This window comes from Mobula birostris, chromosome 1 (genome assembly GCF_030028105.1).
Source record: "Mobula birostris isolate sMobBir1 chromosome 1, sMobBir1.hap1, whole genome shotgun sequence".
Taxonomy (NCBI): Eukaryota; Metazoa; Chordata; class Chondrichthyes; order Myliobatiformes; family Myliobatidae; genus Mobula; species Mobula birostris.
This window is the reverse complement of record NC_092370.1, coordinates 105,114,319-105,140,687: the sequence shown is the minus strand read 5'-3', so window position 1 is coordinate 105,140,687 and position 26,369 is coordinate 105,114,319. Positions and strand designations below refer to the sequence as shown.

At 43.6% G+C, this 26,369-nt stretch overlaps 1 protein-coding gene across 1 annotated transcript in view; it reads left to right on the top strand.

Moving 5' to 3' along the window:
* The first annotated feature begins 23,863 nt into the window (after positions 1–23,863).
* Positions 23,864–26,369, top strand: part of foxh1 (forkhead box H1) — a 43,473-nt gene continuing 40,967 nt past the window's right edge. The window contains exons 1-2 of the mRNA XM_072246451.1: positions 23,864–24,109; positions 24,212–24,316. Of these exons, the coding sequence (XP_072102552.1) occupies positions 23,864–24,109; positions 24,212–24,316 (351 nt within the window). The remainder of the gene's footprint in view (positions 24,110–24,211; positions 24,317–26,369) is intronic.

Here is a 26,369-nt window from a genome sequence, read left to right as displayed (position 1 = left end):
ACCTAAATGCAGCTGGACCTGGACAATATCCAGGCTTGCGCTGACGAGTGGCAAGTAACATTTGAGCCATGCAAGTGCCAGGCAATGACTATCTCCAACGAGAGAGGCTCTAACTATTGTCCCTTGACATTTAGTGGGATCACCATCATTGAATGCCCTACTATCAACATCATGGGAGTTACCATTGACAGGAAATTGAACTGGTCTAGCCATATAAACACCATAGCTACCAGAGAAGGTCAAAGGCTAGGAGTCCTGTGGCATTTAACTCACCTCCTGACTCTCCAAAACCTGTCCACCATCTACAAGGCACAAGTCAGGAGTGTAATGGAATACTCGCCACTCGCCTGAATGAGTACAGCTCCATCAACACTCAAGAAGCTTAACTCTGTCGAGTGCAAGGCAGCTCACTCGATTGGTACCCCTTCCACAAGCGTCCAATCCCTCCACCATCGACGAATAATTGAGGCAGTGTGTACTATCTACAAGATACACTACATCAACACAGCAAAGGTCCTAAGGCAGCACCTTCCAGACCCACAACCACTACCATCTAGGTGGACAAGAACAGCAGATACCTGGGAACACCACCACTTGGAAATCCCTCTCCAAGTCAATCATCATCCTGACTTGGAAACATATCACCATTCCTTCATTGTCGCTGGGTCAGAGTCATGGAATTCCCTCCCTATCAGCACTGTGGGTGTACCTACACCTCAGGGACTGCAGTAGTTCATCACCACCTTCTCAAGGGCAACTAGGGATGGGCAATAAATGCTGGCTTAGCTGGGGACGCCCACATCCCCTAAATGAATAAACACAAAAAAATGTAAGTTTGTTTGGTCTGGGGGATTGGAGGGGTTTGATGTTTCTCTTTGAATTACTTTCATGGTTTGCTTTGTTTCATGGCTATCCACAGAAGACAAATCTTAGAGCTGTACACTGCATACATACCTTTATAATAAAAGAACCTTTGAACCTGTGAACTTTTTGAACCTTTGAACAAAATGCAAAAGATCTCTGATGTTCCGGTTGCCTACAGATTTTGACACAATGGAAGGAGCCTTACCCCCTCTTGTGGCCCTTTGCTGCAAGTGGAACAAATGAATTAAATTGGCAGTGAGGCCAAAAAAACTAACTCTGCAAATAACTAACTAAAGGAAATGCAAACAGAAAACACTGGGGGAAATCTCAGCAAACCAGACAGCATCTGTGAGGAGAAAATGCCAAACTTTTGGGTTTCCGATCCTTCATCACAATCGAAAGAGTTGATGAGTTGTCTTTCCCCAGATGTCACCTGACCTGTTTTTTTTTGTGTTATTTCAGATTTACAACAGATATAGTTTATTTTTATTTCCTTGTGACTAAAGCAAAAGCTTCTTCAAAGAGTCAGCACCAACCTGGCATCTCTCTGTGGTTTAATGTTATCAAAAGGTACCCTTTACTTCTCAGTACAGATGATATGGATGCATTAAGAATTCAAAAAATGGAAATCAACAGAACCTGCAAAATATGTCAGCACTGATGTTGCTGCCTGCAGAAGTATAGAGCCCAGAAGTAGCATTTACCCAGTTTTCATTTTCTACTGACTCACCTCAGTCCTCTTTTTCCCTCCTTGCTCAACTCTATGAAACTCTGGTTAGGCCACACTTGGAGAACTGTGTCCAGTTCTGGTCACCTCACTATAGGAAAGATGTGGAAACATTGGAAAGGGTACAGAGGAGATTTACCAGGACGCTGCCTGGTTTAGAAAGTATGCTTTATGATCAGAGATTAAGGGAGCTAGGGCTTTACTCTTTGGAGAGAAGGAGGATGAGAGGAGACATGATAGACGTGTACAGGATAATAAGAGGAATAGATAAAGTGGATAGTCGGCGCCTCTTCCCCAGGGCATCACAGCTCAGTACAAGAGGACATGGCTTTAAGGTAAGGGGTGGGAAGTTCAAGGGGGATATTAGAGGAAGGTTTTTTACTCAGAGAGTGGTTGGTGCATGGAATGCACTGCCTGAGTCAGTGGTGGAGGCAGATACACTAGTGAAATTTAAGAGACTACTAGACAGGTATATGGAGGAATTTAAGGTGGGGGTTATATGGGAGGCAGGGTTTGAGGGTCGGCACAACATTGTGGGCCGAAGGGCCTGTACTGTGCTGTACTATTTTATGTTCTATGTTCAATGTTCTTCTGCCTCTATCTTAGGGGACAGGTGAGTGGCCATTATCATAGTTCAACGTTCAAAGTAAATTTACTATCAACATAAGCATATGTTACCATATCCTACCTTGAGATTCATTTTTGTACGGGAAAATGAATACAGTAGAATTTATGAAAAACTATACGTAACAAAGATTGACAAACATCCAATGTGCAAAAGACAAAGTGTGCAAATAATAAATACATAAATGGGGGGGTGTCACGTGATGACGTGGGATTGAGACGTGTAAATCCAGCTCTCCCATAAAAAATCAGCAAAGTACCGTTTAAACAAAGTAAAGTTAATAAATACTTTCCGAAAACTACTTATAAACTTCGTAAGACTACTCGACGATATGCCTCGTAAACCGTAACAGAAGAAGTCTGTTGTTGTGAAGTCGCCACGAGATGGGAAGAAAAATGGGCCTACTGCAGCGATGGAGCCTCGGATTCAGGTTGGATCTCCTTCAGAGGAGACGCATTTTATCTCTGGCGTAGAAGAACAGGGAGCAATGGCGGCGGTAGCGGTCTCTCAGAAGAAGATGCTGGAATTGCGCATGCGCAAGTCGACACAATTTAAACTACAAGAACCAACGGCCACTGCAACTGAAAGTGACTCAGAGTCAGAATTGGATATCGCAGAGAATACAGATGAAGAAGAGGAGGAAGAACTGGAAGAGACTGGAAGTAAAGGAGACGACGGAGACATAAAAGAGGCTTTATTGCAATCAACGGCTGAACTAAGAAAATTAAGAACAGAGTTTAGAGACATGAAGATGTGCTATGATAACGCTATGAAAAGACAGGATAAAATGGATAAGAAACTTCAGAAGATGGATAGAAAAATGGAGCATATTAATGATAGAGTGGAAAAAACAGAAAATGATGTGCTTTTCTGGAACACGGAAAGAAATCAACTCTTGGAGAAAGTGGATGTGTTGGAAAATTTTAGTAGACATAATAACATTAAAAGTGTTGGTCTTAAAGAAGGCATAGAGGGAGATAATTCAATAGAATTTTTACAAAGATGGATCCCGAAAACCTTGCAAATGAAAGAGGAAGACCGATCAATTGAAATTGAGCAGGTACATAGAGCTCTAAGACCAAAACCACAAGATGACCAATATCCACGATCAATTTTAATAAAATTCTTAAGATTTCAAGACAAAGAAAGGATTCTACAGGCGGCTGCCCAAGCTGCCAAGAAGAGAAAAGGGCCACTGATGATAGAAGGGAAGAAAATTTTTTTCTACCCTGACATAAATTATGAACTTTTGAAAAGAAGGAAGAAGTTTAATCCAGTGAAAAAAGCCCTATGGCATCACGGTTATCAATTTATATTGCGTTATCCCGCAACCTTGAAGATTTTTTTGCCTGGTGGAGAAAAAAGATTTTTTGACGATTACCGGAAAGCAGAGCAGTTTGTGCGAGATTCTTTGAATATTCACCAGATACAAGAACAAACTTAGGGGAGCGAGATGGATTGAAGATGAAGACTGGATCAAGGATTAGGCCTGTTGAACTTTTAGGTGGATGAATATATAAATATATTATTAATTATATGAGGGAGGGGAAGAAAGGTTAAAATTTGAGGAATATTAGCTGGGAATAATAACATTAATTTTTTTCTATATATATATAATTTTTTGTTACGTGGGAGCTGGAAGAAACACTGACCAATCGCTACGTTATTCATGTGTGCAAGCGTGGCAATAGCCACGACCCGCGCAATGGAGGGGGGTAGTGTTGTGTATCTTTTCATGCACAACATTAGTGGGGGGATATTTTGTTTTTTTCTTTTTTTGTATCTTATCTATCTTTTTTTTCTTTTTGCCCGGATGATTGGGAGGGAAACACATAGCAACATGGTGAATTTCAAAGAGATTCCCCAGGGAACTATGAGAGTTGAGAAGTTAAGTAATGTTTTAGATTTTAAGAGATAAATATGTAACAGTTTTGAATATTTGGAGCCCTTATTTATAGCTCCGATGATGAAGATCTTGGTTCCTTGGGGGAAAGTAACAAATATATATTAAATTTATTTTTATCCTATGGAGCATGTGCAAATCTTCCAATATTCAGGCGGTTCTTTTTTTTTCTTTTTTTCCTTTCTTTTTAGGTAGGAGTATGTATCGGGAGGGGGAGGGTTAAGGGGAAGGGGGAGGGTAGATAATATTTTCTCATGTATCACTTTGAAAACTCAATAAAAATTATATTTAAAAAAAAACATAAATAAATAAACGAAACAAATATTAAGAACATGAGCTGTAGAGTTCTTGAAAGTGAGTCTTACAGGCCCAGGGATTCCCACAGCTGTCGTGACTACTGCCTCACATCCAGATTGCTGTTTAAAACCTACTCCACTCTTCTATTTTCTCTATCTCCGTTGAAACTTTTCTGATGATGACACCTTCCACCACTGTTCACAAGGCTCTCAGCTATGTCTGTTCAATTTCCTGCACCAGTTCTAAGCCTGAAAAGGGATTGGATTCCATTTTGAATTTTCTATCCACCTATCACCATATTTAATGTTATTCTTCACTACTCCCGGTAGATACAGTCACCATTCAGATCAACCCTTGCTTTCACTTTTTCAGCATTTCAAAGACACTTTTTTTCTTTGTGGTGACCTGGTCCCATCTCCCATTTATCCTTCTCACCACCACGCAGCTTGGTGAGATGAAATAGATGCCCTTTAACCATCTCTCTTCCCACCTGTCAGATGAAGCAGTAATGTAATAATTTTATTTCCTTTCAATTGACAGTTCAGAATGGAGTCTCTTCAACATAGAGGAAAATGGACACAGAGTTGGCATCAATTTTGCAGGATAGCATCATTTAGTTCACAAGGTTAGCTACCTAACTCTTTAATTCTCCAAACTGCCTTTTCTGTCATGTCCTGCAAGATTCCAAGAAATTCAACATGAGCTTAATGTCTCTTCTTCCAAATTTGCACCTGACAGCCTTTGGGATACAATATTGAACTTGATACCTTCTGTTAATTACTCTGAACCTCCCCTTTCCTCCAGTCAGTTATTTTTGTCTCTCGCTCATGTTTCATTTAAACTTCTCCACGTAGATCTTTATCCTTTCTTCTGGCTGATATCACCACTTGTGTCATTTACTCTCTTCTCTCCTAGGAGTGAAGGAGGATGAGGGGGTGACTTGATGGACATGTACAAGAAGATAGAGTGGATAGCCAGGGGAGTTGTTAGACACATACATTTGGAGCTTTAAACAAACTCTTAGATAGGAACATGAATGATAGAAAAATGGAGGATTATATAAAAGGGAAGGGATACCTTGATCTTAGAATAGGTCAAAAGTTGGCTGAGCATCATGGGTAAAAGGGCCTGTACTGTGCTCTTATAATCTAGTCTCCACTCTATAAAAGCCCTTCCCTTTGTTTCTCCCTGCTTCCCCACGTTTTTCCTTTGCAACTTGTTTGATTAACTTTTCTCAGACCTAGCGAAAAGTTCATCAACCAGGAACTTTTAACTCGTATTTCTCATTCTATAGCTGCTGCCTGCCTTGAGGACATACAGATTTCCATTTCTTGAAAGTGAGAAGAATTAAAGGAAATGCAAGAACAAGATCACTCAGACGAAGCAGGGTTGTGATGGAGGGTTAATGATTGGGCCTCTGTTCAGGCCCGAGCCTTTCCTAGTCAACTATGGATGAAGTTATAGCTGTATTGTACGTCCAAGGTGAAAATTAGTCAGATGGACCAGCAAACTGGAACTGTTAAAGGAGCAGAGAGTGTCAAAGCTGTTGTAGCTGTAGATGGGATGAGTAAAAAAGGAATAAATTCTAGGTAAGAAGTAATGCATCCTACAGGCCTAAATGAATGGGTTCCCTAGGAGAGGGTAAACTTTCCCTGTGAGTGAATCATTCAATAAATAATTCCTTCCCCTCACCTTTCTTAAACGGTTTCCAAAATCAGGCCTAATGGCCAATAGATCCACTTAGACAATTATTTGATAATAATTTTGATGCTTTGACAATAGATCCACTCTTATTAATTGACCATAACTCCATCTTCAAGACCATAAATTCCAAAAAAAACTCATCTCCAGACTCCGACCTGGGACTCAGTACTTCTTTGAACAACTGGATGCTGGACTTCCTGACCAACAGACTGGAATCAGTAATGTTAGGCAGCAACACTTCTGCCACAATTATTCTCAACACCCCACAAGATTGTATCCTCAATGTTCCTCCAAAACAAAAGAGCCCATTGAGTCATTGACTTAGAAAGCTGGGTGGAGCATAGTCCCCAGTTTATATCAATGAAGCTGAGATAGAGATGGTTGAGAGCTTCAAGTTCCTATATGTAAACATCACCCCCAGCCTGACCTGCACACCAGCACCTCTGCTTTCTCAAACAGCTAAGGAGATTCAGTACATCCTTGTTGATCCTCGCCAATATTTATTGATGCACCACTTAGATGTGCCACAGCCTGTTATGGCAACTACTTTGCCCAAGTTCGCAAGAAATTGCAGGGTTATCATCCCATCACAAAAACATCCTCCCCTACCCTTCATGGACTTTGTCCACACTTCTCGCTGCCTCAGTAAAGGCAGCCTCCTCCTATTGGCCAAAAGATACAAAGCCTGAAAACATGTACCTCCAGGCTTCAGGACAGCTTCTATCCCACTGTTATAAGGCTCTTGAACAGATCTATTGTATGATAAAGATGAAATCTTGACTTCTCAATCTACCTCATTGTGTCCCTTGCACCCTATTATCTACTTGCGATGCACTCTCTGTAACTGTAACACTATATTCTCTATAGTTACTGATTTCCCCTTTGTACAACACTGAAGTACTTAATTTTCTGAATGTCAGGAGATGTCACAATAATAAACCAGTTACTACTTTCCTCCAGAAGGTAACGGGAAACAATGGACCCTCTCCTGCAAATGCACCATGAAATGGCCGTCTTCCTGTGCTGGGATCTTATGGTCACCTGAACCTCCTCCTCATGATAGAGCTACATACCTTGCACAAAATATTCTGATTACTTATACCATAAACCATAAGAACATAAGCCATTGGAGCAGAATTAGACCAATCGGCCCATTGAGTCTGCTCCGCCATTCCATCATGACTGATTTATTATTCCTCTCTACTCCATTCTCCTACCTTCTCCCCGTAATCTTTGTCCCCCCTTACTAATTAAGAACCTATCAACCTCCACTTTAAATATACCCAATGACTTGGCCTCCACAGCCACCAGTGACAATGAATTCCACATTTTCACTACCATCTGGCTAAAGAAATTCCTCTTCATCTCAGATCTAAAGGTACATGCTTCTATTCTGAGGCTGTGCCCTCTGGTCCTAGACTCCCCCACTATAGGAAACATCCTCACCATATCCACAATATATAGGCCTTTCAATATTCAATAGCTTTCAATGAGATCTCCCACATTCTTCTAAACCCCTGTGAGTATAATCCCAGAGCCATCAAATGCTCTTCTTGCACCAATCCTTTCATTCCCAAGGTAATTCTTGTAAGCCTCCTCTGGATATTCTCTCATGGCAGCTGATGCTATCTTAGTCCATGTTCCAAACCTACACTGGTATCCGTCCCCCACTCTTCCTATGTTATATCAATGACCGCATTGGTGCTGCTTCCTGCATCCATGCCGAGCTTGATGACTTCATCAAATTTCTGACACCTCCCTCCCCTTTCTCGACCTCACCTTTTATTGTCTCTGGAGACAACTTGTCTACTCGTGTCTATTATAAACTCATGGACTCTCGTAGCTACCTGGACCATACCTCTTCTCACCCTGTTACTTGTTAAAAATGCCATCCCCTTCTCTCAGTTCCTCCGTCTCCACCGCATCTGCTCTCAGGACGAGGCTTTTCATTCTAGAATGAAGGAGATGTCCTCCTTTTTCAAAGAAAGGAGCTTCCCTTCCTCCACCATCAACACTGTTCTCAACCGCATCTCTTCCATTTCACACACGTATGCTCTTACCCCAACTTCCTGCCACTCTACCCTCTTGTGCACACCTACCACCCCGCCAGCCTCCGTGTCCAGCACGTAATTCTCCACAAAATCCACCATCTCCAATAGGATCCCACCACCATACACACCTTTCCCTCTCCCCGCCCACTTTCTGCTTTCCGCAGGGATTGCTCCCTATGCGACTCCGTTGTCCGTTCGTCCCTCCCCACTGATCTCCCTCCTGTCACTTATCTTTGCAAGTGGAACAAGTGCTACACCTGCCCCTACACCTCCTCCTCACTACCATACAGAGCCCCAAACAATGCTTCCAGGTGAGGTGACACTTCACTTGTGAGTCATTTGGGGTCATATACTCTATCTAGTGCTCTCAGTGTAGCCTCCTGTATATTGCTGAGACCCGTCGTAGATTGAGAGACTGTTTTGCTGAGTACCTACACTCTGTCCACCAGAAGAAGTGGGATTTCCCAGTGGCCACCCATTTTAATTCTACTTCCCATTCCCATTCTGATATGTCAATTCATGGCCTCCTTTACTGTCGCAATGAGGTCACACTCAGGTTGGAGGAACAACACCTTATATTCCATCTGGGTAGCCTCTAAGCTGATGGCATGAACATTGATTTCCTGAACTTCCGGTAATGGCCCCCACCCCACCCTCATACCTTCACCATTCCCCCATCCCCTTTTCCCTCTCTCACCTTATCTCCTTGCCTGCTCATCACCTCCCTCTGGTGCTCTTACCACCCGCCCCCCCGTTCTTTCTTCCATGGCCTTCTGTCCTCTCCTATCAGACTCCCCCTTCTCCAGCCCTGTATCTCTTTCACCAATCAACTTCCCAGCTATTTACTTCATCCCTCCCACTCCTGGTTTCACCCATCACTTTGTGTTTCTCTCTCCCCCTCCCTCACATTTTTAAATCTACAGCTCATTTTTTTTCTCCAATCCTGCCGAACGGTCCCAGCCTGAAATGTCAACTGTACTCTTTTCCATAGATGCTGCCTGTCCTGCTGAGTTCCTCCAGCATTTTGTGTGTGTTGCTCAAGTTTATTGTCATCTGACTGTGTATATATACTACCAAATAAAACAAAGTTTCTCCGGACTACAGTGCACCCACAAAATATATATCACACATAGCAGATAAAACAAAATATAACCACAAATATGTTAATAAATATAATTCAAAAATGCATCCAGCATGCAGCACAGGCAGTCAATAAATACTCAACAGTACAGTAAATAGTAAACTGCTTGACGGCCGTATAAATACACCTTGGTCTCACAGCCTGAGGGAAGAAGCTCTTACCCAGTCTGACAGTCCTAGTCCTGATGCTATTGTACCTCCTTCCTGATGGTAGTGGGTCAAAGAGATTGTGGGATGGGTGGTAGGGATACTCAACAATGCCTTGGACCCTTCCTCAACACTACCTGCCCCTCCACATATCTTCAAAACATCTGCAAACTTGGCCGCAAAGCCATCAATTGTGTTATCAAATTGATGGACATACAGTATAACATGCAAGGCAGTGGTCCCAACACCGATCCCTATGGAACACCACTAGTCACAGCAGCCAACCAGAGAAGGATCCCACTTCTTACCATTAAATTAAATATGACTTCTGGTATCTATGCACAACATTTATTCTTGCATCAAACCTACAGAAACAGACTGTATATCATTATTGAGAGTTTGCTATTCATAAAATGGCTTCTGTGCTTCCAACCTTACATAGAACATAGAAATCTACAGTACATATTGCCATATAAATCCCGTCTGTGACAGATGTAATTCTGAGGTAGCTTCCTTGACACATATGTTCTGGTCTTGCCCTCTTTTGGAAAAATATTGGAAAGACATTTTTGATATTAGAACATAGAACCTAGAATAGTACAGCACAGTACAGGCCCTTCGGCCCACAATGTTGTGCCGACCCTCGAACCCTGCCTCCCATATAACCCCCCACCTTAAATTCCTCCATATACCTGTCTAGTAGTCTCTTAAATTTCACGAGTGTATCTGCCTCCACTACTGACTCAGACAGTGCATTCCACACACCAACCACTCTCTGAGTAAAAAACCTTCCTCTAATATCCCCCTTGAACTTCCCACCCCTTACCTTAAAGCTATGTCTTCTTGTACTGAGCTGTGCTGCCCTGGGGAAGAGGTGCTGGCTATCCACTTTATCTATTCCTCTTAATATCTTGTACACCTCTATCATGTCCCCTCTCATTCTCCTTCTCTCCAAAGACTAAAGCCCTAGCTCCCTTAATCTCTGATCATAATGCATACTTTCTAAACCAGGCAGCATCCTGGTAAATCTCCTCTGTACCCTTTCCAATGCTTCCACATCCTTCCTATAGTGAGGTGACCAGAACTGGACACAGTACTCCAAGTGTGGCCTAACCAGAGTGTTATAAAGTTGCATCATTACCCCGCGACTCTTAAACTCTGTCCCTTGACTTATGAAAGCTAACACCCCATAAGCTTTCTTAACTACCCTATCTAGCTGTGAGGCAACTTTCAGGGATCTGTGGACATGTACCCCCAGATCCCTCTGCTCCTCCACACTACCAAGTATCCTGCCATTTACTTTGTACTCTACCTTGAAGTTTGTCCTTCCAAAGTGTACCATCTCACACTTCTCCGGGTTGAACTCCATCTGCCACTTCTCAGCCCACTTCTGCATCCTATCAATGTCTCTCTGCAATCTTCGACAATTCTCTACACTATCTACAACACCACCAACCTTTGTGTCGTCTGCAAACTTGCCAACCCACCCTTCTACCCCCACATCCAGGTCGCTAATAAAGATCATGAAAAGCTAAGGTCCCAGAACCGATCCTTGTGGGACACCACTAGTCAAAACCCTCCAATCCGAATGTACTCCCTCCACCACGACCCTCTGCTTTCTGCAAGCAAGCCATTCTGAATCCACCTGGCCAAACTCCCCTGGATCCCATGCCTTCTGACTTTCTGAATAAGCCTACTGTGTGGAACCTTGTCAAATGCCTTACTAAAATCCATGTAGATCACATCCACTGCACTGCCCTCATCTATATGCCTGGTCACCTCCTCAAAGAACTCTATCAGGCTTGTTAGACACGATCTGCCCTTCACAAAGCCATGCTGACTGTCCCTGATCAGACCATGATTCTCTAAATGCCCATAGATCCTATCTCTAAGAATCTTTTCCAACAGCTTTCCCACCACAGACGTAAGGCTCACTGGTTTATAATTACCCGGACTATCCCTACTACCTTTTTTGAACAAGGGGACAACATTCGCCTCCCTCCAATCCTCCGGAACCATTCCCGTGGACAACGAGGACATAAAGCTCCTAGCCAGAGGATCAGCAATCTCTTCCCTCACCTCATGGAGCAGCCTGGGGAATATTCCATCAGGTCCCAGGGACTTATCCATCCTAATGTATTTTAGCAACTCCAACACCTCCTCTGCCTTGATATCAACATGCTCCAGAACATCAACCTCTCTCATATTGTCCTCACCTTCATCAAGTTCCCTCTCATTGGTGAATACCGAAGAGAGGTATTCATTGAGGAACTCGCTCACTTCCACAGCCTTCAGGCTCATCTTCCCACCTTTATCTCTAATTGGTTCTACCTTCACTCCTGTCATCCTTTTTTCTTCACATAATTGAAGAATGCCTTGGGGTTTTCCTTTATCCTACTCGCCAAGGCCTTCTCATGCGCCTCCTTGCTCTCCTCAGCCCCTTCTTAAGCTCCTTTCTTGCTACCCTATATTTCTCAATAGACCCATCTGATCCTTGCTTCTTAAACCTCATGTATGCTGCCTTCTTCCATCTGACTAGATTTTCCACCTCACTAGCCACCCATGGTTCCTTCACCCTACCATTCTTTATATTCCTCACAGGGACAAATTTATCCCTAACATCCAGCAAGAGATCGCTAAACATCGACCACATGTCCATAGTACATTTCCCTGCAAAAACATCATCCCTGTTCACACCCACAAGTTCTACCCATATAGCCTCATAATTTGCCCTTCCCCAATTAAAAATTTTCCTGTCCTCTCTGATTCTATCCTTTTCCATGATAATGCTAAATGCCAGGGAGCAGTGGTCACTGTCCCCCAGATGCTCACCCACTGAGAGATCTGTGACCTGACCCGGTTCATTACCTAGTACTAGATCTAGTATGGCATTCCCCCAGTCGGCCTGTTAACATACTGTGACAGGAATCCGTCCTGGACAAATTTAACAATCTCTGCCCCATCTAAACCATTGGAACTAATCAGGTGCCAATCAGTATTAGGGAAGTTAAAGTCACCCATGATGACAACCCTGTTATTTTTACACCTTTCCCAATCTGTTCCTCAGTATCTCTGCTTCTACCAGTAGTTTTGCGTATTGATTTACAACCTCATCCTATTACTGCAATTTTTGGACTATCAGTGATGGACTCTAGTCATCTATCCCCTTTAGCTTGCCATTTGATTGCTTTTGTTACAGTAATAACCAGAAGATCCATTTTACTTAAATGGAAAGATTCAAATCCCCTTACTACATTTCAATGGTTTTACCAAACCATAACATGTTTAAACTAGGAAAAAATTAGGAGTGGTACTATCGATCCTTCGGTTAAGTTTGAAGAAACTTGGAGGCCATTTATTCAACATTTTCATATGATGTAAGCTGACCTTTTCCGAATCCTTTTCAATCACTTTTTGTTTGTGTATAGAGGAGCGGAGTTCATGATAAATAAAGATTTTAACCGTTGAAACATGGCAGCCCAGCCTTTGTTTTGTTTTGTTTTTTTTTGTTTTTTCTAGTGTAGGGGGACTTTTTCTTTGTATAAAATTTTTGAATCTTTTTCATGTTCAGTTATTAAGAGATTGGGAGCCTTAAATTACATGTTACTGGGAGTCTGTGTCTGTATATGTTAACCATTATTAATGTAATCCCGATTTCTTTGTATCATTATCATTGTCATGTTTATCAATTCGAAACTTGATAAAAAAAGATTGAGACAGAAATCTACAACACATTACAGGCCCTTCAGCCCACAATGTTGTGCCGACCATGTAACCTACTCTAGAAATTGCCTAGAGTTTCCCTACCGCATAGCCCCCTATTTTTCTAAGCTTCATGTACCTATCTAAGAGTCTCTTAAAAGACATTATGTAGCGGTGTGCTACACACAGCGCTAAAATAACCACACCTAGTCGGTGATTTGGAGTTGTGATGTAAGAGATTTATTCAAACTTTGCGGCCTGCTTTAAAGCCTTCCCGTTCCCGCCCTTTCTGGGGTGGGACTACCGTGGGGAATGCATATTCCCAGACCCTTTTCGCGCACAGGATTTTCCCCCTGCTGGTGAAGATGGCCTGGCGCCCTTTTTGGGGCCAGCCCTCTGCCTGCGCGCTGTTGTGAGCCGGTTCGTGGGTGCCAGAAAATGGGTCGCCACAATTACACCACCTGAAAAATAACCAGTGTTCCAAAATGGCTAAAATCTCTGCTGAAGTGCTTTAAAATAACCTCTGGAATTACATTTTAAGATTTGAGAGTTTCTTTTGCAGTGATTGAAGAGAAAGTCACTGCAATTTACCTCCTACTTGTGGCCAACGAGTGCCCCCTAGTGTCAGGATTCCACTCATCGGGAAGCACAAAGTGAAACTGCACAAAGAATCCAAGAAAGACTATGCTGGGACAGGTTAGTGTTGGTTATGTTAAAAGAATGGAAGTTTTATTCAGTACATAAAATTATGAGAGGCCTAAAGAGGAAAGACCTATTTCCAGAAGCAGAAACATGGAGAGGATATTGATGGGCTCACAGAGTGCATCACTGGTTACATCACCTCCTGTGTGGACTGCAATGTTCTGACAAGAACTGTCCTTTGTTATTCAAATAACAATCCATGGGTGACAAAGGACATTAAGGACATCCTGAACGCTAAAAAGAGGGTGTTTAGAGATGGAAATAGGGAGGAGCCGAGGGCAATACAGAGGGACCTGAAAGCCAGGATCAGGGAGGCTAAAGACAGGTACAGGAGGAAGCTTGAGTGGAAACTCCAGCAGAACAACATGAGAGAGGTCTGGAGGGGGATGAGGACCATCACTGGGTTCCGGCAAACTTGCAACAGAGGAGCTGAAGGCAGTGTGGACAGGGCCAACGAATTTAACCTGTTCTTTAACAGATTTGACATTGTGGCCCCTGCCCATCCCCCACATGATTCATCGGTTGTCGGCCGCCAACCAACACATATTTCACTCTCCCCTCCTTCCCCTCCTCACAGTCCCCCACCCTGCTCTCATGACTATACCCCTTCCCCACACGAAACCACCACGGTGAGCTTCACAGCTTAACAGGTGTGGCTAATGTAACTCCACTTTTTAAAAAAGGAGGGAGAGAGAAACCGGGGAATTATAGACCGGTTAGCCTAACGTCGGTGGTGGGGAAACTGCTGGAGTCAGTTATCAAGGATGTGATAACAGCACATTTGGAAAGCGGTGAAATGATCGGACAAAGTCAGCATGGATTTGTGAAAGGAAAATCATGTCTGACGAATCTCATAGAATTTTTTGAGGATGTAACTAGTATAGTGGATAGGGGAGAACCAGTGGATGTGGTATATTTGGATTTTCAAAATGCTTTTGACAAGGTCCCACACAGGAGATTAGTGTGCAAACTTAAAGCACATGGTATTGGGGGTAAGGTATTGGTGTGGGTGGAGAATTGGTTAGCAGACAGGAAGCAAAGAGTGGGAATAAACGGGACCTTTTCAGAATGGCAGGCGGTGACTAGTGGGGTACCGCAAGGCTCAGTGCTGGGACCCCAGTTGTTTACAATATATATTAATGACTTGGATGAGGGAATTAAATGCAGCATCTCCAAGTTTGCGGATGACACGAAGCTGGGTGGCAGTGTTAGCTGTGAGGAGGATGCTAAGAGGATGCAGGGTGACTTGGATAGGTTGGGTGAGTGGGCAAATTCATGGCAGATGCAATTTAATGTGGATAAATGTGAAGTTGTCCACTTTGGTGGCAAAAATAGGAAAACAGATTATTATCTGAATGGTGGCCGATTAGGAAAAGGGGAGGTGCAACGAGACCTGGGTGTCATTATACACCAGTCATTGAAAGTGGGCATGCAGGTACAGCAGGCGGTGAAAAAGGCGAATGGTATGCTGACATTTATAGCGAGAGGATTCGAGTACAGGAGCAGGGAGGTACTACTGCAGTTGTACAAGGCCTTGGTGAGACCACACCTGGAGTATTGTGTGCAGTTTTGGTCCCCTAATCTGAGGAAAGACATCCTTGCCATAGAGGGAGTACAAAGAAGGTTCACCAGATTGATTCCTGGGATGGCAGGACTTTCATATGAAGAAAGACTGGATGAACTGGGCTTGTACTCGTTGGAATTTAGAAGATTGAGGGGGGATCTGATTGAAACGTATAAGATCCTAAAGGGATTGGACAGGCTAGATGCAGGAAGATTGTTCCCGATGTTGGGGAAGTCCAGAACGAGGGGCCACAGTTTGAGGATAGAGGGGAAGGCTTTTAGGACCAAGATAAGGAAAAACTTCTTCACACAGAGAGTGGTGAATCTGTGGAATTCTCTGCCACAGGAAACAGTTGAGGCCAGTTCATTGGCTATATTTAAGAGGGAGTTAGATATGGCCCTTGTGGCTACGGGGGTCAGGGGGTATGGAGGGAAGGCTGGGGCGGGGTTCTGAGTTGGATGATCAGCCATGATCATAATAAATGGCGGTGCAGGCTCGAAGGGCCGAATGGCCTACTCCTGCACCTATTTTCTATGTTTCTATGTTTCTAAGACCGCTGAGATGTCTCAACCCAAGCAAGGCTGCAGGCCCGGATGGTGTCAGCACCAGGGTGTTCAAAGCCTGTGCCCCTCAGCTATGTGGAGTACTTCGCCATGTCTTCAACCTGAGCCTGAGTCTCCAGAGGGTTCCTGTGCTGTGGAAGACGTCCTGCCTCGTCCCTGTGCTGAAGACGCCGCGCCCCAGTGGCCTGAATGACTACAGACCGGTGGCATTGACCTCCCACATCGTGAAGACCCTGGAGAGACTTGTTCTGGAGCTGCTCCGGCCTATGGTCAGGCCACATTTAGATCCCCTCCAGTTCGCCTGCCAGCCCCGACTAGGAGTTGAGGATGCCATCGTCTACCTGCTGAACCGTGTCTATGCCCACCTGGACAAGCCAGCCAGCACTGTGAGGGTCATGTTTTTTGACTTCTCCAGTGCGTTCAGCACCATCTGCCCTGCTCTGCTGGGGGAGAAGCTGACAGCAATGCAGGTGGATGCTTTCCTGGTGTCATGGATTCTTGATTACCTGACTGCAGACCACAGTACGTGTGCTTGCAACACTGTGTGTCCGACAGAGTGATCAGCAGCACTGGGGCTCCACAGGGGACTGGCTTGTCTCCCTTTCTCTTCACCATTTACACCTTGGACTTCCACTACTGCACAGTCTTGTCATCTTCAGAAGTTTTCTGATGACTCTGCCATAGTTGGATGCATCAGCAAGGGAGATGAGGCTGAGTACAGGGCTACAGTAGGAAACTTTGTCACATGGTGTGAGCAGAATTATCTGCAGCTTAACGTGAAAAAGTCTAAGGAGCTGGTGGTAGACCTGAGGAGAGCTAAGGTACCAGTGACCCCTGTTTCCATCCAGGGGGTCAGTGTGGACGTGGTGGAGGATTACAAATACCTGGGGATACAAATTGACAATAAACTGGACTGATCAAAGAACACTGAGGCTGTCTACAAGAAGGGTCAGAGCCGTCTCTATTTCCTGAGGAGACTGAGGTCCTTTAGCATCTACTGGACGATGCTGAGGATGTTCTACGAGTCTGTGGTGGCCAGTGCTATCATGTTTGCTTTTGTGTAGCAGACACTAACAGAATCAACAAACTCATTCGTAAGGCCAGTGATGTTGTGGGGATGGAACTGCACTCTCTGACGGTGGTGTCTGAAAAGAGGATGCTGTCCAAGTTGCATGCCATCTTGGACAATGTCTCCCATCCACTACATAATGTATTGGTTGGGCACAGGAGTACGTTCAGCCAGGGACTAATTCCACCCAGAGGCAACACTGAGCGTCATAGGAAGTCATTCCTGCCTGTGGCCATCAAACTTTACAACTCCTCCCTTGGATGGTCAGACACCCTGAGCCAATAGGCTGGTCCTGGTCTTATTTTATGGCATAATTTACATATTATTATTTAATTATTTATGGTTTTATATTGCTATATTTATACTCTATTCTTGGTTGGTGCAACTGTAATGAAACTCAATTTCCCTCGGGATCAATAAAGTATGACTGTGACTATACAAAGGACATAGAATTATTGGATTTGGAATTGGTTTATTATAGTTACATGTACCAAAGTACAGTGAAAAGATTGCTTATAAGGATCAATTCATACAGACTGCATTGAGTTAGTACAAGGTCTAACAATAACAGGATGCAGAATAAAGTTTACCAGCTACAGAGAAAGTGCAGTGCAGCTGTAAGGTGTAAGATAAATAAGGGAAATTGAGAGGTCACAAGCCCACCTTACCATACGAGGCAACCATTCAATAGTCTAAATCAGTGGTATCAGGATCAGGTTTACTTGTTTGTTTGTTTATTTATTTAATGAGATACAGTGTGGAATAAGCCCTTCCAGCCAGCCACGTCGCCCAGCAATCTCCTGATTTAACCCTATCCTAATCATGGGACAATTTACAATGATCAATTAACCTTCCAAACGATATGTTTTTAAACTGTGGGAGGAAACTATAGCACCTGGGAGAAACCCACGCAGTAACGGGGAGAACCTACTGTACAAGCTCCTTACAGACAATGGCTTGTCAGAAGGCAGTGTTATGATAATTGTGGGGGATTTTAACATGTGAGTAGATTGGGAAAATCAGGTCAGCACTGGATCTCAAGAGAGAGAATTTGTAGAATGTCTGCGAGATGGCTTTTTAGAACAGCTTGTTGTTGAGCCTACTAGGGGATCGGCTGTACTGGATTGGGTATTGTGTAATGAACCGGAGGTGATTAGAGAGATTGAGGTGAAGGAACCCTTAGGAGACAGTCATAATAACATGACTGAGTTCACTGTGTAATTAGAAAAAGAGAAGCCGAAATCTGATGTGTCGGTATTTCAGTGGAGTAAAGGAAATGACAGTGGCATGAGAGAGGAACTGGCCAAAGTTGACTGGAAAGAGACACTGGCGGGAAAGACAGCAGAGCAGCAGTGGTTGGAGTTTATGTGAGAAATGAGGAATGTGCAAGACAGGTATATTCCAAAAAAGAAGAAATTTTCGAGTGGAAAAAGGATGCAACCGTGGTTGACAAGAGAAGTCAAAGCCAAAGTTAAAGCAAAAGACAGGGCATACAAGGAAGCAAAAATTAGTGGGAAGAGAGAGGATTGGGAAGTTTTTAAAACCTTACAAAAGGAAACCAAGAAGGTCATTAAGAGAGAAAAGATTAACTATGAAAGGAAGCTAGCAAATAATATCGAAGAGGATACTAAAAGCTTTTTCAAGTATATAAAGAGTAAAAGACAGGTGAGAGTAGATATACGACCGATAGAAAATGATGCTGGAGAAATTGTAATGGGAGATGAGGAGATGGCAGAGGAACTGAACAAATATTTTGCATCAGTCTTCACTGAGGAAGACAGCAGTATACCGGACACTCAAGGGTGGCAGGGAAGAGAAGTGTGCGCAGTCACAATTACGACAGAGAAAGTACTCAGGAAGCTAAAGGTAGGCTAAAGGTAGATAAATCTCCTGGACCAGAAGGAATACACCCTCGTGTTCTGAAGGAAGTAGCTGTGGAGATTGCGGAGGCATTAGCGATGATCTTTCAAAAGTCGATAGATTCTGGCATGGTTCCGGAGGACTGGAAGATTGCAACTGTCACTCCGCTATTTAAGAAGGGGGCAAGGAAGCAAAAAGGAAATTATAGACCTGTTAGCTTGACATCGGTGGTTGGGAAGTTGTTGGAGTCGATTGTCAAGGATGAGGTTACAGAGTACCTGGAGGCATATGACAAGATAGGCAGAACTCAGCATGGATTCCTTAAAGGAAAATCTTGCCTGACAAACCTATTACAATTTTTTGAGGAAATTACCAGTAGGCTAGACAAGGGAGATGCAGTGGATGTTGTATATTTGGATTTTCAGAAGGCCTTTGACAAGGTGCCACACATGAGGCTACTTAACAAAATAAGAGCCCATAGAATTACAGGAAAGTTACATACGTGGATAGAGCATTGGCTGATTGGCAGGAAACAGAGAGTGGGAATAAAGGGATCCTATTCTGGTTGGCTGCTGGTTACCAGCGGTGTTCCACAGGGATCAGTGTTGGGGCCGCTTCTTTTTACATTGTACATCAACGATTTGGATTATGGAATAGATGGTTTTGTGGCTAAGTTTGCTGACGATACGAAGATAGGTGGAGAGGCCGGTAGTGCTGAGGAAACGGAGAGTCTGCAGAGAGACTTGGATAGATTGGAAGAATGGGTAGAGAAGTGGCAAATGAAGTACAATTTTGGAAAGTGTATGGTTATGCACTTGGCAGAAAAAATAAACAGGCAGACTATTATTTAAATGGGGAAAGAATTCAAAGTTCTGAGATGCAACGGGACTTGGGAGTCCTCGTACAGGATACCCTTAAAGTTAACCTCCAGGTTGAGTCAGTAGTGAAGAAGGCGAATGCAATGTTGGCTTTCATTTCTAGAGGAATAGAGTATAGGAGCAGGGATGTGATGTTGAGGCTCTATAAGGCGCTGGTGAGACCTCACTTGGAGTACTGTGGGCAGTTTTGGTCTCCTTATTTAAGAAAGGATGTGCTGACGTTGGAGAGGGTACAGAGAAGATTCACTAGAATGATTCCGGGAATGAGAGGGTTAACATATGAGGAACGTTTGTCTGCTCTTGGACTGTATTCCTTGGAGTTCAGAAGAATGAGGGGAGACCTCATAGAAACATTTCGAATGTTGAAAGGCATGGACAGAGCGGATGTGGCAAAGTTGTTTCCCATGATGGGGGAGTCTAGTACGAGAGGGCATGACTTAAGGATTGAAGGGCGCCCTTTCAGAACAGAAATGCGAAGAAATTTTTTTAGTCAGAGGCTGGTGAATCTATGGAATTTGTTGCCACGGGCAGCAGTGGAGGCCAAGTCATTGGATGTATTTAAGGCAGAGATTGATAGGTATCTGAGTAGCCAGGGCATCAAAGGTTATGGTGAGAAGGCAGGGGAGTGGAACTAAATAGGAGAAAATGGATCAGCTCAAGAGAAAATGGCGGAGTAGACTCGATGGGCCGAATGGCCTACTTCTGCTCCTTGGTCTTATGGTCTTATGCCAGGAATTGAACCCAAGTCACTGGTACTGTAAAGCGTTGTGCTAACCACTATGCTACCATGCCAACCCAAACCCTGACCCCTCCCCCACCAAACATACGTCAATGACATGAAATTTGTTGTTTTGTGGCTGAAGCACAGTGCAATAAAAATATTAAAAAAATAAACAAGTCGTGCAGAGAGAACAAAGTGTAAGGTAGTATTCATGAGTTCCTGGCTCATTCAGAAATCTGAGGTTGGAGGGAATAGAAGGGAGTGGGATAGAAGCTGTCTTTGAGCCTGGTAGTGACAGCTTTCTGTTTCTTCTGTACGTTGAGAGAGGAGAGGGGGGTGTGGAGGGGAAAAAGGGAGGGGAAAAGGGAGGGTGGAAGGATGGGAAGAGAGAGGGAGGGAGGAGCAAGGGGGTAGTGGAAAGTAAACACGAGGAATTCTGCAGATGCTAGAAATTCAAGCAACACACATCAAAGTTGCTGGTGAATGCAGCAGGCCAGGCAGCATCTCTAGGAAGAGGTACAGTCGACATTTCGGGCCGAGACCCTTCGTCAGGACTAACTGAAGGAAGAGCTAGTAAGAGATCCAAAATGATAGGAGAAGACAGGAGGGGGAGGGATGGAGCCAAGAGCTGGACAGGTGATTGGCAAAAGGGATATGAGAGGATCATGGGACAGGAGGCCCAAGGAGAAGGAAAAGGGGGAGGGGCGGAAAAACCCAGAGGATGAGCAAGGGGTATAGTGAGAGGGACAGAGGGAGAAAAAGGAGAGAGAGAGAAAGAATGTGTGTATATAAATAAATAATAGATGGGGTACACTCCAACCTGAGTGTGGCTTCATCTTTACAGTAGAGGAGGCCGTGGATAAAAATGCCATTCCCTTCTTGCAATTCCTCCGTCTCGGCCGCATCTGCTCTCAGGATGAGGCTTTTCATTCCAGGACGAGGGAGATATCCTCCTTTTTTAAAGAAAGGGGCTTCCCTTCCTCCACCATCAACTCTGCTCTCAAACGCATCTCCCCCATTTCACGCACATCTGCTCTCACTCCATCCTCCCATCACCCCACGAGGAATAGTGTTCCCCTGGTCCTCACCTACCATCCCACCAGCCTCCGGGTCCAACATATTATTCTCCGTAACTTCCGCCACCTCCAACGGGATCCCACCACTAAGCACATCTTTCCCTCCCCCCCTCCCGCTTTCCGCAGGGATCGCTCCCTACGCGACTCCCTTGTCCATTCGTCCTCTCCATCCCTCCCCACTGATCTCCCTCCTGGCACTTATCCTTGTAAGCGGAACAAGTGCTACACATGCCCTTACACTTCCTCCCTTACCACCATTCAGGGCCCCAGACAGTCCTTCCAGGTGAGGCGACACTTCACCTGTGAGTCAGCTGGGGTGATATACTGCGTCCGGTGCTCCTGATGTGGCCTTCAATATACTGGCGAGACCCGACGCAGACTGGGAGATCGTTTCACTGAACACCTACACTCTGTCCGCCAGAGAAAGCAGGATCTCCCGGTGGCCACACATTTTAATTCCACATCCCATTCCCATTCGGATATGTTTATCCACGGCCTCCTCTACTGTAAAGATGAAGCCACACTCAGGTTGGAGGAACAACACCTTATATTCTGTCTGGGTAGCCTCCAACGTGATAGCATGAACATTGACTTCTCTAACTTCCGCTGGTGCCCCACCTCCCCCTCGTACCCCATCCGTTATTTATTTATATACACACATTCTTTCTCTCTCTCTCCTTTTTCTCCCTCTGTCCCTCTGACTCTACGCCTTGCCCATCCTCTGGGTTTTCTCCCCTCCTCTCCCTTTTCCTTCTCCCTGGGCCTCCTGTCCCATGATCCTCTCATATCCCTTTTGCCAATCACCTGTCCAGCTCTTGGCTCCATCCCTCCCCCTCCTGTCTTCTCCTATCATTTTGGATCTCTTACTAGCTCTTCCTTCAGTTAGTCCTGATGAAGGGTCTCGGCCCAAAACGTGGACTGTACCTCTTCCTAGAGATGCTACCTGGCCTGCTGCGTTCACCAGCAACTTTGGTGTGTGTTGCTTGGGTAGTAGAAAGTAGTAGGGGAGGAGGGGGGAAGGCTGGATTCCATGATATGCTGAGCTATACAATACATTAGTTAAAGCAACTGATAAAAGGATTGGAGGAGAGGTGAAGAAAATCAAATTAATGTGGAGAGTGCCAGTAGGAGCCTAAACGTTCATCAGAGTTGGGTAGGGAGATGAAGTGGGGCAAAAAAAGTCTAATCAAGTCAGAAGAAAATAGTTCTCATTAAAAATAGTTCTGATTAAGGCAGTGTAATTAGTTGAGATCATGGAGGTAGCCTTTGATGGAGTTTATAGTCAAAATTATTAACAAGTAAACTGAAGCCAAATTCTGGGAGTGGAGGTTGCATTTGAACAGATTATGAAGAAGTAATGACAAGGAAAATGAAGAAAAAAATTGAGAGTAAGTAGATCAACTCTGTACCAACAAATAAGGGACTTTAACTCATGCGGGAAAGGAAGATGCTGAAGAACATGGTGGAAGAAAGATAAAACAGTGATCAGTGAAATTAATTATCAGCAGTTTCAAAGGAAGAGCTCAGTGGAGTGAAATCACCTCCAAATACCCACTAAACAAAGACAAGATTTAAAGGGATAGTCTCCTGGAGGGAGGAAAGTCAAAGAAGAAACAGTTGGGCAAAACTTTTACTTTTTTTCATTGGAAGAACAGAAAATTTCATCATTTTAGTTACTGCTGGTGAAGCATGATACCTTTGTGTTTTTAAGAAAAAAAAGCAAATGACAAGAAACTTACTTTCCTTGATTTCTTTGCCCTTCTAAAATGTGGGAAACAAGATTCAGGTGAAAATCGTAAAGGATTCTGAAGCGGACTAATTCAAAGCCACAATTAAGTTTGCATCAGTTGGTACAAAAAGATTGAAGAGGGCAAAATTATGTGAAGCTCATTAACTCTATTAGTTACTCAAACTTTCTGCAACCCTTTAAGATCCCACCCCTATATTCATTGACTAATCCCCTTGTGTTAAGACTGATAACATTTAATCATCATGCAAATGTTGATTGTCTTCTGAGAAAACAACTCTGGCAGCAGTCTGTTGGTGTGGCTCCAGTACTATGCTCATTGATTAGCATGAGAATGAGCTGGGAAGTTGAAGGATATGGGATGTTTCCAGCACCGTCTCCAGGAATAGACGAGGGTAATGTTCACCTACCGGTGCAAGACTGGGATAATGCAGCAGGTCCTTCTCTGCAACTGTGCTCTCCTGTTCAGAGTAATTCTTCAGCTCAAGTTCTGCACTTGCAAACTCTGATGGATGCTTCTAGGATGGAACAGATCTCTGATGTTGCAACTGTTGATGTCAATGACAAGTTCCAGATATCAAATCGGACACAGGATAAAATGGACCCTAACTCTGCAGAAGACTGTGATGAAGAAAATACAGGAAGTGGGTCTAAACAACGAGTGAAGAAAAAGAATTACCAAAGATACCCTAAACCACCTTATACTTATCTTGCTCTTATAACCATTGCAATCCTTAACTCTCCAGAAAAGAGACTGAAGTTATCCCAGGTACTGCTTTATATAACCATATTTCAGTCATTTTAAATGTTGAGGCAATCTGACTGGTTTCCAAATATAACAAACTGGTTAAGTGTACTTTATGTTTTACAGATTCTCCATGAGATCAGTGTCATGTTTCCATTTTTCAAAGGGAATTACAAAGGCTGGAAAGATTCTGTCAGGCACAACTTGTCTCAAAATGACTGCTTTATCAAAGTAAGTCTGCTTCTATCTGTTGGTGGTAATTCCAACCATACTGTAAAACACACTGGAGGCCAGTGAGTAGTTGAAAGGAATTTGTTTGTGTTTGTTCTTTGAGCACAGGGAACAGATTGGGAAGAACTGGGCTTCATGTTGGTTGGAATTTTGTTTTTACTAGGAAAGATTTAACAGTGCCTATATGTGGCCTTTTGATTCTGAGACCACTGGAGGTGTGATTCTTTAAAAATCAGTGGAAAAGTCATGGAAAAATAATTACTGTACATTTTTTTTAAGTGTTTGGTTGATGATTCTGGGACTGAATCGTTGGCAGTGAATGAACAGGGGGAGAATTTTGTGATGCAGAGATGTGTAGAAGAAAGGGGTATATCTTGCTTACGAACCTCTAGCTGTTTAGAAAAATTACAATTGACTAGAGGAGAAACCTATACAAAAAATTTAGAAACTTAAATAACAAGAGGAATCTTCCACTCAGTGAATACAACATTCCTGCAGAATTTTTTTGTTGTGGGAGGTAGAAGTTTCTGTGTTGTTTCATGAATTTCTTGGGTCTTGTTAATTTTTAAGTTGTCTGAAGCTTATTCAATAGATTTCATTGCATCGTGTAACATGTTATATGACTGAATCTATATATATATATATATATATATGTGTTTTTAATTAAGAAAAGTTAGGAATTTACTGTTTAAATCATCAGCATCAGATTTATTATCACTAGCATTGTTCTGTGGCAGCAGTATATTGCAAAGACAAAAATTACAGAAGTAAATAATGCAAAATGAAAGAAACAATGAGGTGGTATTCATGGACTAATAGTGGAGGGAAAGGTAATATTCCTAAGTTGTCTTCGGCCTCCTGTACTTCCTACCTGATGGCAGTAATAAGAAGTGGGCTTGTACCAGATGGTGTACCTTTTTAGGGATGGATGCTGTCCTCCTTTCTGACCGTGTGAATGTGTTGGGCCCACGATAGATCTTCAGAAGTGTTGATACCCACAAACTTGAAGCTGATCCCCCTTTCCACCACTGACCTCTTAAGGACTTGTGTCTCAGTTTTCCTTCTGGGACTGCCATCTGTTTATTACACGAATACAGAGGTGCTCAGTCAGTAGTGCGGGTCAGTGGCATGCAATGCATGCTGGGATACTGAGTTTTGAGCACAAATGTTGCGGAACAATCATGTAGAAATGTAACATCTCAAACTAGTTTCAATGTGACAGTGAGGAGAGCTGTCTTGGAGAAAGATACCAGCTTAATTAAATTGTCAAACCTTGATCTTATGACAAATCTCCTTCAGGACCTGCTGTCCTACCAATGTTAATCATTACCCTGGCCCTTTTCCTTCACCTAACTAATAAGTTCTGCAAACTCTGATGCTCTTAACACCTCCCCACCACCTCACTTCCCTTTCCACAGTCAACCTAGTTTTCTTCACACATTCCATATAGAACAATGTTGTCTTTTGAGCTGCTGAATTTTGTGGAGGTGAGAAGGGGTCTGGTGGCCGAGGACTGGTAGCTGAACATACACGGGCAATTTGATGCTCCAATTGGAGCATAAACCGCTTATCAAGAAAATGGATGACATGGGAGGTACTGCGGATGCTGGAAATCTGGAGCAGCACACATAATGAGCTGGAGGAGCTCAGCAGGACAAGCAGCATGGGAATAAACAGTCAACATTTCAAGCTGAGACCCCCCCCCATCATACGCAGGCATCTTTTTTTCTCTTTTTATTCCCCCCTTCACTCTGTACTGAGCAGGAGGTGTGCTTGAATATACGCCGGAGAGGTGCTGGAGGCAAGAACAGTTGCAACTTACTAACTTGTATGTCTTTGGAATGTGAAAGATAACCAGAGGACCTGGAGGAAACATATAGGAATGTGCAAACTCTGTACACATCGTGGCTGCAATCAATCCCTGGCCGCTGCAATCATAAAGTTGTATCTCTGTACTGTTCTGATTTCAACAATGCTGAATTTTCCAGTGCTGTTTGGGCAACAAAAAGCAAAAAACAAAATTGTTTGTATAAAAACTGGGAAGAGAAGCAGA